This window comes from Neofelis nebulosa, chromosome 9 (assembly GCF_028018385.1).
Source record: "Neofelis nebulosa isolate mNeoNeb1 chromosome 9, mNeoNeb1.pri, whole genome shotgun sequence".
NCBI lineage: Eukaryota > Metazoa > Chordata > Mammalia > Carnivora > Felidae > Neofelis > Neofelis nebulosa.
In genome coordinates this window covers 74,300,487-74,315,530 of record NC_080790.1, presented here as the reverse complement: position 1 = coordinate 74,315,530, position 15,044 = coordinate 74,300,487, and the positions used below count along the sequence as shown (strand labels likewise).

The 15,044-nt window shown below is 49.2% G+C and overlaps 1 protein-coding gene and 1 long non-coding RNA gene across 2 annotated transcripts in view; one reads left to right on the top strand and one right to left on the bottom strand.

The window, feature by feature from the left end:
- Positions 1 to 15,044, top strand: part of TTC7A (tetratricopeptide repeat domain 7A) — a 119,312-nt gene that overhangs the window by 10,259 nt on the left and 94,009 nt on the right. The window contains exon 3 of the mRNA XM_058684188.1: positions 2,871 to 3,039. Coding sequence (XP_058540171.1) covers positions 2,871 to 3,039 — 169 coding nt within the window. The remainder of the gene's footprint in view (positions 1 to 2,870; positions 3,040 to 15,044) is intronic.
- LOC131485136 (uncharacterized) lies at positions 5,811 to 8,283 on the bottom strand. Its single transcript, XR_009248655.1, has 3 exons — positions 8,175 to 8,283; positions 6,123 to 6,294; positions 5,811 to 5,946 (listed from the first exon to the last, which is right to left on the bottom strand). It is a non-coding gene; the product is annotated as an uncharacterized LOC131485136 (long non-coding RNA).

Genomic DNA, 15,044 nt, shown 5'->3' with positions numbered 1-15,044 from the left:
CTGGGTGGCTCAGTCGGTTAAGCGTCCGACTTCGGCTCAGGTCACGATCTCACAGTCTGTGAGTTCGAGCCCCGCGTCGGGCTCTGGGCTGATGGCTCAGAGCCTGGAGCCTGCTTCCGATTCTGTGTCTCCTTCTCTCTCTGCCCCTCCCCTGTTCATGCTCTGTCTCTCTCTGTCTCAAAAATAATAAAATAAACATTAAAAAAAAATTAAAAAAAAATAAAGTAAAAAATGATTCAGACTCACTGGTAAAAAGTCATTAAATAAACAAGTAGTTTGAAGTAAAAGTTTTTGTTTGCCAGCCCCACCCCCACTCCCATCCTGAGTTAAGCGCTGGTCATCATTTTGTGTTATGTCCCACATGCCTTTCTCTGTGCATTAACAAACACATGTGCACACATACAGGTTCTAATCAGAGTCCTTGCATCCATATTTGACAAGAACTTTTACCTGGAGCTTTCCCCATGCCAATATTTCATTCTCTGCATTGGCTGAATAGCATCCATGTATATTATTATGAAAACTGTTTGTATGCCAAATCACATTTAGGAAGAACAAATTTTACCATGTTCTATTAACTGAAGACATCCATAGTCACCAATAACACTGAGATATTCACCATTATCCACACCAAAGCCAAGAACTTGATGTTGATTAGGCAAAATGAAATATTAAAAGTAGTATGTGGGGTGCCTGGTGGCTTAGTCAGCTAAGTGTCTGACTCTTGATTTCAGCTCAGGTCATGATCCCAGAGATGGGGGATCGAGCCCTGCGTCAGGCTTGAGCAGGCATGGAGCCTGCTTAAGATTCTCTCTCTTCTGGGGCACCTGGGTGGCTCAGTCAGTTGAGCATCTGACTTCAGCTCAGGTCATGATCTCACAGTTTGTGGGTTTGAGCCCCACGTTAGGCTCTATGCTGACAGCTCAGGGCCTGGACCCTGCTTCAGATTCTGTGTCTCCCTCTCTCTTTCTCTGCCCCTCCCCTGCTCGCACTCTGTCTCTCTCTCTCTCTTTCAAAAGTAAACATTTAAAAAAATTTATTTTAAGATTCTCTTTTCCTCTGCCCCTCCCCCTCTCGCACTCTTTCTCTTTAAATAATTAATTAATTAATTAATTAATTAAAAGAAAAATGATGACTCATGCCCTGTATTTATCTAGCTCCTTTCCAAAGAAAAGTTCAAAACTCTTTTCTGGACTCGCATTGCTCTGATGCTGTTGGCATTGCTGTGATGGGAGGTGAGGGTGGTTGTTAATTGTTATCTCGCCCTCACTGATGGTGTAAATTAAATTAGCCTGAGCAATGAGAAAATGTGCCCGTGGCTCGAAACCAACATGGGGAACAGCAGTATCTTTGCCCAGCTAGGAGGGACCATGGGTCCCGAGGCTCTGGGAGTGTGTCATTTGTGGCCCTAGCATAAGGAGTGGGTGGCTTGTTTGGGTGACTAGCAAATGCACTTGAAAAATTCAGCCTCGGAGAGTTGACCGATAGTCGGAGCAGGTCAGGCATACAGGGGCTGAGTGGGTCCACTTGGTGGAGGCATTCTAGCAGTTCAGCAGACAGAGCCCTCTGGTACTCAGGGAGGCTTCTCAGGAAGAGGTGGGTCGGGAGCAAGTTCCCAAAGGATGGAAGAAGATCCAGATAGACCAAGGGGGAAGTGGGGGGAGACTGTTCCAGATAGGGAGCTGTGTGAGCAAAGGCAAGGGGAAAATGTGTGTTTATAATGACCAAAACACCAGTGCAGAAGAAGAATTTGGCTTTGCTGTGCTCCGTATCTCTTAACTGGCTTCTGAGAGGGCAGTAGGTGGTGGGGAGTGGTGGAGGCTTTCCCTGGGGCTACAGGTTCCCCAGACTCCAATCTCCCTGAAGGGAAGCAGGGGTAGCACAGAGGCCCAAGGTAGGAGCCAGCATTGCATCTCCAAGGAGCTTTATGGACAGAGCTGCTGCTGGGTGGTAGGGGCAGTGTCCAGAGCCTGGCCCAAAGGGGTGGTGGGGCCAGCTGAGTGCAGAGATGGAGGGCGAGGGCTAGAGCAAATGGCCATGGAAAGTGGGAGATCTTGGAGGGGAGCTGGGCACATGTCCAAGAACAGGACTTTGGGGCAGGGCTGAGCAGACCTCCTGAGGGAGGCCCCAAGAGTCCTTGTATGGGGTTGAAGATTTGGGCATTAGCAGTACTGGAGAAAGAAAGGGAAGAAACCAACTGGCTTGAATTCAGGCACTTGATTCTGCACTTGAGATGAGGACGGTGGCCCAGCAGGCCTTGGCTCTCCTGCCTTCCTGTCCCACTGCTGACAGGACCCTTCTTACCACAGGGGTCCTGCTGTTGCAGGTGGGGCTTCAGTGGCTGGCCCCTTACCTGCACAGCTTCTTTCCAAGGCCTTTCCCCTCACTGTATATTTGTACAGATATGCATGTAAAGAGGACCCCCAGTTATGTGAGCTTTAGGCCCCACAAAATTTGGTTAGGTCCTTGACTCCTACTTGTGTTGAGAACAAATGCCTGAATTCCTGAGCACCAACCTTGGGCTGAAGCCTTCTGGACAGAAGACAGAGCCCAGTCTGCAAGCTGCCTGGGGTCTGGTTGGGGGAATAGTACACACACGCATGAAATAATTGGGCACTCATGTAAGGATTTCAGTGAGAACCATAGTGTAGCCCACAGACTGCAGGTGTAGAGAGAAGAGGGATGTCACATGTACTGAGGACTGGGGGGGCTTCCTGGAGGAAGAGGGGAGTTCTGAGGAGGGTCTTAGGCAAGTCGTCATGGCTCAGTGGGATGGGGCGGGGGTCCATCCCAGGGTACCTGGTGGGGGTGGGGATGGGGTGGGGAGGCCTTGAGGCAGAAGCCTGCTAATGTGTTTTTTATCCTTTTAGCCACAGTACCTGTGTGAGGCCATGCTGATCCAGGGCAAGCTGCACTATGTGGAGGGCTCATACCGAGATGCCATCAGTATGTATGCACGGGCTGGGATTGATGACATGTCCATGGAGAACAAGCCACTGTATCAGATGCGGCTGCTGGCAGAGGCCTTTGTCATCAAAGGTAGGTGTGGATGCAGCTGGGGCCCTAGAGGGCACAAGCCATGGCTCCCCTCCACCATGTTCAGCTCCTTACACCCTGGCCCCCTGTGCCAAGAGCATTTGGTAGCTGTAGGAGAGCAGATGCTATATTGACAGTTGGCCTGCAGGACCAGCGTTCAAGATACGTGACCCCTAGTCGTGCCCGGGCACTAACCAGCCAGGTGGACACCAGCGGCAACCAGCCACACCAGCGCATGCTGACTGACGGCAGCCACCAGGCCAGATATCAGGAGCCTCAGGTTCTCGCCTTGGCTCCGTCAATAACTAGCCACCCAGCTGCACGCCCTTGGGCAAATTACCACTTCACCTTTCCTGGCCTCAGCTGACTTATGTGTGAAACAGAATTGTAACACCTGCCCTCACAGGGTTACCATAACCAAGAGGAATCAGCTGGGTCATGATGCTGAGAAAGGCTTAAAACAATGCCATCCTGTCATCAGGCTGGTGCTGGGGACTGACATTGGCTACAGATCAGATGCTCTGTGGTATAGAGCAGCCTGTCCCTCCTTGGGTATTTGTTGGGCACCTGTGAGTGGCCCAGAGATCAGTGATGGGCTGGTCAGAACCAGTTCCCAGAGTAAGGGGTGTTGTGGTGAGGACCCAGGCACACAGGGTCAGTGATGGAGAAATTCCATGATATGGAGCTGTGGATGATGGCTCACCTGGGGCACTGTTTAGTGCCATTGAACTGACCCCGAAGGGGTTACATGTTAGTAAAAGCCTGAGCCCAGACTTTGTGCTTCAGGCTTCTTCTTCCCTGGATCCATGAACCCTAGGGTCACAGAGCCTGAGGGATGGCCCTCAGTGGCAGTGCGGTGTCCCAGGAACTCCCCCCTGCCCAGATGGTTGTCAGGAATCTTAGATGTTTGGTCATCTCCTTATTCCAACACAAACCAGCCCCCAGAGAAAAGTCTAGACATGCTTATGGCCATATGGAGATTGGATGTTTGAGATGGTAGAGTGTCACCTTCTTCTCTGTTGTAGATAGGGACGTTCTCTCCATCTTGTATATGGGGAAACTGAGGCCCAGGGAGGCTACGTACCTTGTCCAGAGTTGCCCAGAGATTTGTGGTGGAACCAGGATTGGAACCTCCACTCTGTCTCCTTTGGATCCCAGGGGACATCTTTGCAGAGCATGGCCTCCTTTGACTCTGGGTCCTGGGTTTCTCGAGGGCTATTTGTCCACCCCTGGGTCCCTTTCCCTTTAGAGAGACTATTCACAACCTCCCTGGAAGTCTGCTGAGATTGTCACCCAGGACAGATGCAACACCAGCATGTAGGAGGACAGGTGGCCATCTAGGTTAATCCAGTATGTGGGGGTCTTCTTCCTTGGCTCTCTCGTCCCTTTCTCTGTGCCCCAGCATAGGCTGGTCTTGGGGGTGTTTTTCATTTAGTGTTTGGGTCTTTTGGGCCTCTTGAAAACCACTCTGCCATGGACTCCCCAAACCTAACACCCTTCCTCGGGGTCCCTTTCCAGCACTTTTTCCTGTAGACCTGGCTCTACCTACTGCTCCCTGTCTTCTGCTCTCTACTCTTTCCAGCACGCCTCCAGCTTCTTGGGGGAACACAGTCCTGGTGGTCAGAGGTCCTGCAGGGGAGGTAAGGAGCCAAGTGCCACTGGCGTGGGCTGCTTGGTCGTGGCCTGTGCTAGCTCCCCGCCCCTCGCTGACTGCACATGGCCTCCCACGCACCTGTCTCCTCTCTGCTTGTCCGTCCTGTCCTGTTGCAATGCCTGTGCCCTACCTGCTGCTTGGCGTGCTGAGTTTCACCTGACCCTGTGTATGCTTGAGATCATGCATGAGGTCTCCAGGGTGTGCATGATGTTGATTTTCCTTGGTTTGGGGGTACCTGGTGGGTCGCCCCTTGCAGAGAGAAGGGGACGGGGATGGCTGGTCACGGGGTTGTCTTAATCTGCTGGGCTCCCATAGCAAAGTACCTTAGACTGTGTGGCTCAAACAGCAGAAATTTATTTCTCAGAGTTCTGGAGGCTGGGAAATCCAAGATCAAGGTCCTAGCAGGGTTGGTATCTGGGAGGGCTCTCTGCTTGGGTTGAAGATGGCCACCTTCTCGCTGTGCCCTCACATGGCTTTTCTTCCATCTCTTTCTCTTCTCTTCTTATAAAGTCACCAGTCCCATCACGAGGTCTCCACCCTCATGACCTCATCTAACCCTGACTATCTCCCGAGGGCACCATCTCCAAATATCAACACATTGGGGATTAGGACTACGTGCAACATGAGCTGGGGGGAGACACAAACATTCAGTCCATAAAAAGGATGGTGGTGGCAGGAGGCCACAGAATTCACAGAATGATAATAGTTATTAATCCCTCACTCCATGCCAGGTACACCCTCACTGAATCCACACAGTAGTAAATAGGCCTCATTGGGTGTTCTCTTCATTCCCTTGTTATAGACGAGGAGTTACAGTTGATGAGGTGAAGGGACTCGTGGATTTCATGGGAATAGCAGAGCTGGGATTTGAACCCGGGCAGCCAGAGCTTGTAGATTCCCCCATGGTAGTGCTGCTCAGAAGCCCAGACTGAGAGCAGTGACAGAAGCTGTCTAGGCCAGTCTGCCCCATGTTACAGATGAGGAAGTCAAGGCTGATGAAGTGGAGCGTCCTTACCCAGGACAGTAGTCAACTTTGTTTGAACTAGAATCCTCTACCCGAGGCAGCCTTACAGCTTTAGGTCCTGTCTCCAGGTAGCCACCACCCCCCTCCCCCCAGGAGCCTGCCTTCCCTAATCCCAAGTGTTGTCTGGCCAGGCCATTACACCACAGTTTATTTACTGTTTTGCACTGGCTTCTGCTTCATGGTTCCACTTGGTGCCATCCAGTGGGGCAGGGAGTTTTCTTGGCACACCTGTCTGGAGGAAGGAGGATGGGGCCATGTGTCACGGGGCCTGCAGGCTCAGTGGGGGCACATGTATGGGTATCTCCAGTGGACCTCCTGGTCTTGTTAGAGGAGTCAGGAACAGGCTTGGGGTCTCTTCACTGCACCCCCCTCCCAGCCCCCAAAGACATAAAAATACACTCAACTCACCCACTTTCTGCTTCAGGGCAGAGCGATCTGGTTATATGTCCTTCTGAAGCATCACTCACAAGGACTAGGCCTTCCTCTGAAGTCAAGGGGATGTGGATGAGACCAGAAAATGCTTTCTGATTCTCAGGGAGGGCTCTAGACACCATCTTGCAGTGGTCTTGGGTCTCTCTTGCTGAAATGCAGAAACAGTACTTGCATACGTGTGTATATTGCATGGGGGTTACGTGACCCTCCAGCTTCTGTAATGGGATTCATCTTCACCTCTACTCTATAAGGTGGGGAGGTGGGTAATTGTTATGCCTACTCTAGGGATGAAGAAACAGAGACTTGCAATCTGTAAGCAGCGGAGCTTAGATTGATGGCCTGGTGGTTGTCTCTCAAGCTTGTATCCTGCCTGTGACAGAGGACCCCACCTGGAGAGCAGGTTGCAGTTACCTCCAGAACGGGTTCACACAGATGAGAGTACAGGCAGTGCACAGAGCCCTGAGAAAGGAGAGGGTCCTGCCAGTTACTGCAGAATCCAGGGGCCAGGCAGGAGGAACAATGCCTGTGGGCACACTGTTGTTCTGTTCCTGAGAGTAGTCCATGGGGGGCCTAACTGGGCCTTGGGCAGATGGGGGGCTTCTACCTCTCCTGGCCTCCATCAGCCCTGGGTTGGCTAGGAGCTGCAGCCACCAGTGAAGCCCTGTATCACTGTCCCATGGGTCTGCTTAGTGTGGAAGCAACCCAGGGCAGTGGTGTTGGTAGGCAGATTGTTCAGAAAACTTCCTTTTATATGTCAACATTGGTTACCTTGGCCCAGAGTGAGAAGTCTGCCCCTCTACCACTCTGTTCCTTAGGCCCTGCAGTGGCTCCAGTGTGACTTCTGCCAGCCCACCATCCCCTGACCAAGCATGTCAGACCAGGGGAAAGCCCTGGGAAAGGAAATGTTCCCAGCCCATTCCAGGTACAGATGGTAGACATCTATTTTTGATGGCATTGCCCCACCACCATCTTGGTTTGTTTCAAGGGAACATCTTCCATTTACTTTGTATTAAAAAAACAGTCCAGGGGTACCTGGATGGCTCAGTCAGTTAAGTGTCCGACTCGTGATACTGGCTCGGGTCACAATCTCACTGTCGTAGGATCAAACCCTGTCTCTCCCTGTCGCACTCTGCCCCTCCCCGACTTGCACGCAAGCATGCATGTGCACACCCTCTCTCTCAAAATAAACAAATAAACTTAAAAAAAATGTTTTTTAAATGTAGAATAATTTGGTTTCGAGGCCCTTCTCAGAGGGCCAGTCTGCAGTGCCACCCACCCTCACGAAGCCCCAGGCAGAGCCTGCTCATTTGATTCTGCCTGCTCATGGTTTCCAGCCCTGTCTTTCTGCTGAACTTGAAGCCCTGGGGGACAGGTGGTCATTCCTTCTGCAACCCCAGTCTTCTCTGCCTCTTCTCCCTTCCTGGAGCCACTCACATTCCAGCTGAATGAGGTCTCCACCTGGTGTCCAACATGGTGTGCAGAGTTTTGTCCCTTTACCTTTTCTTTTTTTTTTTTTTTTTTTTCAACGTTTTTTATTTATTTTTGGGACAGAGAGAGACAGAGCATGAACGGGGGAGGGGCAGAGAGAGAGGGAGACACAGAATCGGAAACAGGCTCCAGGCTCCGAGCCATCAGCCCAGAGCCTGACGCGGGGCTCAAACTCACGGACCGCGAGATCGTGACCTGGCTGAAGTCGGACGCTTAACCGACTGCGCCACCCAGGCGCCCCTCCCTTTACCTTTTCTTGAGCCACTGCTCTTGCCCAGCATGCCCCTTTTGTACACGCAGAGATAGCCCTAACACTCCCTTTAGGTGCAGTTCAGGTGTATCTTCCACCAGAAGGCTTCCCTTGTGTATAACTGCAGCCTATGGCATTCTTTTTCTCCTTCAAGCTCATTTGGACCTTGACCGAGTCTCCCCGGTTAGAAGTCAGTATGTTCCTCCTGCCAGGCATCTGGCCCCTGGCCATTATACCCCTCAAGGTCCTTGGCTCTATGTCTTACAGGAAAAAGTAAAATTTGCCAGCACCTGCCAGGGTTGCCAAGATGAACAGTAGGGCTCCCTTCCCTTGAGGGAGTGGCAGTCAGTTGAGCAAAGCCTGCTTCTGGTGTGATGTGGCTCTGGGAGAAGCAGCTTCTCTGGAGGAGGAGCTAAGCAGGTAGTAACTATGGCAAGACCGATGAGTCACAAGCTACCTGGTGCCTCTCTTTCCTGTCCAGTCCCTGACTCAACAGGCCACAGCATTAGTGGAGTTTATGGTTTGGAAAAATCAGGAAATGGAAATTACTCCAGAGGTGGCTAGTCTGTAGCTTATTTCTGCAGCCTATTGGGGGCAGGACATTGGACTTCCTGCCTGGCCTGGGTGCCCCAGCCATGTGGCTGCCCCCAGTTGTGTTCTCTGCCTTGACACCTGAGAAGGGCATTTGCAAAGTTCCCTCTGGGGCTGCAGCTCCTTAGCAGCCCACTTCCAAATGGGGGTCACACACCTGGGATCGCCTTACACGTTGAGCGGTCTGAGGCTTTGTTTTTGCAAGGGTTGGGATCTGTCTGGCTCAAAGGCTCTCTAGAGCAACCTAGTAATAAGCCTTTGGACATTTGGCATCAGATCATCTCCATGGGTAAGAAACTAGAGCCAGAGATTTTGTTGACTCAGACAGAGCCCTTGGCTCTAGAGCCAGGCCTAGTGGTTTCTGTCTCTGCATCAGGCCTCAGGGCCCCTCTCAGCCCCCAGCCCTCAGTTTAATGGGTAAGCAATAGGCTGGGCTGAGGGGTGCTCACACCTCTTGCCCTCAAGCTGCATCTGGCTCTGTAGCAGCACATGAGAGCCACAGCACAGGATCCTTGTGAGATCCTGGGGGTGGGGGGGTGGGGGTGGATCAGGCCTTTCCCAGGCCACAGCCTTAGCTCTTGATACGGTCTGGTCTCCCTATCTCCAGGAGCAGAAAATTTCCAACCCTGCTTCTCAGACTTGACTGTCAGCTACCTTGGATTGTTGTCCACAGGTAAAAAGGGCCCCTGGCAAAGCTGCATCATCCAGAGGGATTGCCAGGAGTAAAGCTTGCCCTTTTTGTAGACCTTGCTGTGGACCCTAAGAAGTATCCAACATAGGCCAATATCCTGAAATGTTTCTTTTTTTTTTTTTTTTTTTTTTTTTTTTAACATTTTTTATTTATTTTTGGGACAGAGAGAGACATAGCATGAACGGGGGAGGGGCAGAGAGAGAGGGAGACACAGAATCGGAAACAGGCTCCAGGCTCTGAGCCATCAGCCCAGAGCCCGACGCGGGGCTCGAACTCACGGACAGCGAGATCGTGACCTGGCTGAAGTCGGACGCCCAACCGACTGCGCCACCCAGGCGCCCCTATCCTGAAATGTTTCTACCAGATGCCCTGAAGCTCCAGCCTTCACCTCAAGACAAAATAGGCTGCATTTCAATGGGCACTACTGCTGCTATATATCTGGAATTCCAGTTTCTTAATTGTGAGATGGTCAGTCCTCACTCTTGTATCTGACCTTAAGTCAGCCAGGCTTGCATTTCAGAAATTGTACCCTCTGACATCATCATGCTTCTGGGGATCAGTTTCCATATAACCAGGCTTAGGGTTGTAATGACAAAAATGTAACTCCAACTAGCTGGAAAAGCAACAACAAAAAGGAGGGAGGCACTGGAAATGTATGACCCCATGTAACTAGAAAGTCATTGGAGGTAGGTGGCATCAGGCATAGCTGGATCTAGGGGCTGCATGTGTTGATGTCTTAGCACCTCCAGGTTTACATGGTTCTGTGCATAGCACTTACAGCCTCAGGAGGAGAGAGTGCTTCATTGACCTGATTCCATCTTGTGCCTACCCTGGAATCAGTTACAGTGACCAGCATCAAACCTCTGGGTTGGTGCCAGGGGTGTGATTTCCACCTGAATCTGGTGGACTGAGTTGGAGGAATGGTTCCTCAAAGGAAAATCAGTGTGCTGTTAACCACAGTAGGTGAAAGGTATGGAGGGCAGAATCCCAGAGCTCAGGCAGAACTGACTCACCTCGGGTAACACCGCTAGTGACCAGGTCAGGATGTGAACTTGGCTCTCTCTGACTCCAGGTTTTGGGGTCATCCCTGATACCCCAAAAGTACTTGGGGATTGAACCACTCTGCTGCAGAGAGAGGAAAGTGAATGGAGCTATCTGGAATTTTTCGTGGTTAGCTTGGAGGTGAACCTGAACTTAGGGAGGAATTATCTGCAGAGGAGTAGAAGAGGTGCCTTGCAGGTAAAGGAGAAGTCCAAAGAGAAGCCCCAGGAGAAATGGAGGTGACTTGTTTAGTGGGGGGCAAGGGGTGGTGGTGCCAGGAATGACTGAGCATGAGAGCCTTGCAGTAAAGCTCAGGGGGTCTTCTTGCTGGTGTTCTAGAACTTTATTCCTGGGTCACCATGCTTTGATGGGCATGCAGGAACTTCAGGGCCTGCACTTTCAATATCTCAAGCTTACCCGGTTCAGCCCCACAAGCCACGGCATCACTGTCCACCTCTCAGAGGACTGTTCCATGGCAAACAGCTGCCTCTCCCCTCAGGCCTGTGTCACTTCCAGTTCTCCAGCACTAGCTCAGTGTGGTAAGGTGTGAGGGAGGAATGACTCTCCATTTCCCTGAAAAGACACGAGTCCTGCCCTTTTCCCCTCTTGCTTGCAGCCCAGCACCAGGGAGGCCACAGTCCATGCTCTGGACAGGCTTGCTCACAGGCTGACCAGTAGAAGATTGGCCTGGCTATGGAGAAAAATGGCCCCAGTTCTCCCAAAATACTGCAGCTAGGTGCTAAGTGGTGAACAGGCTGTGAAAAGTAAAAATGTAAACAAACAAACAAACAAAAAAACACTTAGCTGTTGTGAGAATTATGATCTGCAAATTCTCTTCTCACTTCTTGAGTGTTTGTTTTCTTTTTTCTTTTCTTTCTTTCTTTCTTTCTTTTTTTTTTTTTTCTCCTGTCCTCTTTTGGTCACTGCAACCCCAGGCTATTCTGCTCTCACCTGGGAACTTGTGGCTTATTAGAATTTGAAAATAAAAACACCAGGCTTCTCCTAGGGCAGGACATGGTGGCATATTTGGTTTTGGGTTTTTTTTGTTTTTGTTTTTGTTTTTTTTAAGTCCTGGTATGGCAGGAATTAGCTGTTGATTTTGGCTTCCTTCTCAAAGGGGCATGGGTCGCTTGCCCTGTGGGGAGGCAGGTTAGCACTGTCAGTACCACTGCTCTGTCCCTAGACTGCAGTCCACAGTCCAGGCTTCCAGAGGGAGAGGAGTGCTGTTGGGGCATCTTGGAAGGAGGCTGGGTGTGTTCATTGTGTGTGTACCTGGCCTTCACTGAGTTCTTTCCTGGGCTGGGTGTGTGGAGTGCAGGCAAGGCTGTGAGGGGTGCATTTGAGGGGCCCATCCCCTTGCAGAGTGGACAGCTTCACTGCAGCCACCAGGGGCTGGCCAGAAGCCTGAGGTTTGGGAACCCTTGGGGGCATGGCAGGTAGGGGGAGACATACATAGGGAGTCTGGGCCGAGACAGCAGACAGTATTGAAGCCAGAAGACCTGGATCTAGTTTGGACTCTGGCACTTTTAACTGAGGGGTGTTGGAAGGAATCTCTTCTTGAATTAGAGGTTTCATCTGTCATTCTAGGGAAGGACCAGATCCCTTCCAGAGAGATCACTGTGAGCCTCACTTAACATTCTCTGAGAACATGCATGCTAATCTATATAATACCGTCTAATTTCAATTTCACGGCCTGCATGAGTTGGGCATCGGTGGTAATCCCATTTTGTGTTTCAGGAAATGGAGACTAAGATCTCTATAAACATTTTGGGGTGTATCCTTCTGGTCTTTTTTCCTATAGGTTTATATGTGGCTTTTTAAAGAACAAAAATAAGTTCATACAATCATACTTTATAATCTCTTTTCTAAAGTGAGTATTTTATGAGCCATTTCCCACTACATATCTACATCACTGTTTAAAGCTTAACTGCATTGCATTGTTAGAATCTATTGCAGTTTAGCAAGCTTGTCTCCTGTTATTGGACCTCTAGGTTAAATTTCATCTTTTTGCCATTATAAATAGTGCTACGGTAGATATCTTTCAAACTAAATTTTTGCTTATGTCATTAATTTTTTAGTGATAAATTCTTAGAAGTAAAGTTAGTGGATCCACTTTTTGGAGACGGGTGCATGGAGTCAAGTTGTCCACTTTCCTTTTTTTTCATTTTTTTAAATTGGTAAAATGTACAGACTCATGAAAAGATACTCAACATCACTCATAATCAGGGATATGCAAATCAAAACCATAATGACCTATCACCTCACACCTGTCAGAATAGCTAAACTCAACAACACAAGGACCAACAGGTGTTGGCAAGGATGCGGAGAAAGGGGAACCCTTTTTCACTGTTGGTGGGAATGCAAACTGGTGCAGCCACTGTGGAAAACAGTATGGAGGTTCCTCAAAAAGTTAAAAATAGAACTACCCTGTCTATGATCCAGTAATCATGCTACTTGATATTTTCTCAGAAAATACAAAAGCTCTAATTCAAAGGGATACATGCACCCCTGTGTTTATTGCAGCATTATTTCCAATAGCCAAGATAAAGAAACAGCCCAAGTGTCCATGAATGGAAAAGGATATGTGGTGTATATATACACAATGGAATATTATTCAGCCATAAAAAAGAATGAAATCTCATTATTTGCAACAACATGGATGGAGCTAGAGAGTATAATGCTAAGTGAAATAAAGCAGTCAAAGAAAGACAAATACCATATGATTTCACTCATATGTAGAATTTAAGAAACAAACATAAAGATGAGCAAAGGAAAAAACAGAGACAAACCAAAAAATAGACTCTTAACTATAGAGAGCAAACTGATGGTTACGGGGAATGGGTGAAATGGTGATGGAGATTAAGGAGTGTATTTGTCGTGATGAGCACCAAGCGATGTGTGGACGTGTTAAATCACTATTGTACACCCGGAACTAATATAACACTGTAGGTTAAAAAATTGGTAAAATATAGGGGCTCCTGGTGGCTCAATCGGTTGAGCTCCTGACTTTGGCTCAGGTCGTGATCTCACGGTCTGTGAGTTCAGGCCCTGCGTCGGGCTCTGTGCTGACAGCTCAGAGCCTGGAGCCTCCTTCAGATTCTGTGTCTCCTCTCTCTGTCTCTCTCTCTCCCTCTCTTCCTAAAAAATAAATAAACATTAAAAAGAAATTTTTAAAAAATTGGTAAAATATATATAATCTAAATTTAGCATCTTAACTATCTTTTAAAGATTTTATTTTTCATTGTGATCGAATACACATGATATAAAATTCACTATCTTAATCATCTGCAAGCGTACATACAGTACAGGACTGTTACATATATTCACATTGTTGTGGAACCAGTCTCCAGAACTCTTTATCTTGGGAAACCCCAACTCTGTACCCACCAAACGTCTCCCCATTTGCCCTTCTCTGCAACTTCTGGCAACTGCTGTTCTATTTTCTGTGTCTATGAATTTATCTACTTACTTTAGGTTCCTCAAAGAAGTGGAATCATACACTATTTGTCTTTTTGTGACTGGCCTATTTTACTTAGCATAATGTTCTTAAGGTTTATCTGTGTGACATATGGCAGGATATCCTTCTTTTTTTTTTTTAATTTTTTAACGTTTATTTATTTTTGAGAGATGGAGATAGAGCACGGGGGGACGGGGGCGAGCAGAGAGAGAGAGAAGGAGACACAGAATCTGAAACAGGCTTCAGGCTCTGAGCTTTCAGCACAGAGACCGACACGGGGCTCGAACCCACGAACCGTGAGATCATGACCTGAGCCGAAGTCAGACGCTTAATCAGCCGAGCCACCCAGGCACCCCAGGAATATCCTTCTTTTTTAAAGCTGAATAATATTCCAATGGATGCATATTTCACATTTTCTTTAACCATTCATCCATCAAAGAACACATGGGTTCTTCCACGTTTTACCTATTGTGACTAATCCTGCTGTGAACTTGAGTGTACAAATATCTCTTTGGGACCCTCCTTTCAATTCTTTTGGGTATACACCCAGAAGTGGAGTTGCAGGTTCATAGGGTAATTCTGTTTTTAATTTTTTGAGGAACTGTCAGACTGTTTGCCATAGTGGCTGCACCATTTTCCGTTCCCTCAGTCGCCTGCTGTTTGAGTGTGATTTATAAGGTTCTTCCCTACCTGGCATTGAGGCTCCCTCCCTAAGGGCTGAAGCAATGACTTGCATTTCTTCCTCTCCCATCCCCAAACCCAGAGTACCTAACTTGGGGCTTAGCCTTCTGTGGGTACCAGGTGCCCTTGGACCAACTGTGTAGGAGGGAGGTAGGAGTCCACCCAACTGGAAAGTACCATTGCAGAGGAAACCGTCGTGCTCTCCACCTCTGCATCTAGGGCCCAGAGCTCCAAGGGCGGGGCTTCTTGGAAAGGCGCCTGCCTGGGATGTGATGACTCATCTCAGCCTGAGGAGGCAGAGACCAGCCTGGGTGTTGAGCCCGGGGCTGAACCAGGATCAGTTTGCCTCCAAACCAAAAGTTCGGACTTAGTGAAAAAGCAAACACTCTTCTTGAAAGGGACCTTCCCTTGGCTTGTAAAGCTGGGTGTTTTCACAGAAAGGCACCTTTGCCAGTGGGAATCAAGAGGCGGTCCCCTGGGCTTCCTGGCAGCCCCTGGCTTCCTTCCGGCTCACAGGATTGTGTGACAACCACTGGGGTCTTGTGGGGCCAGGCTCAGGAGCAGCCCGTCTGTCTCATCTTGGATCTAGTGTTGTGGTTTGGCCACTTGTGCAGAAATGCTCAAGGGGCAGGCAGAGGGTGAAGGGACCCAAGGGCTAGAGTCTCTAGTGAGTTTCGATCAGATGTGTATGAACAGGAA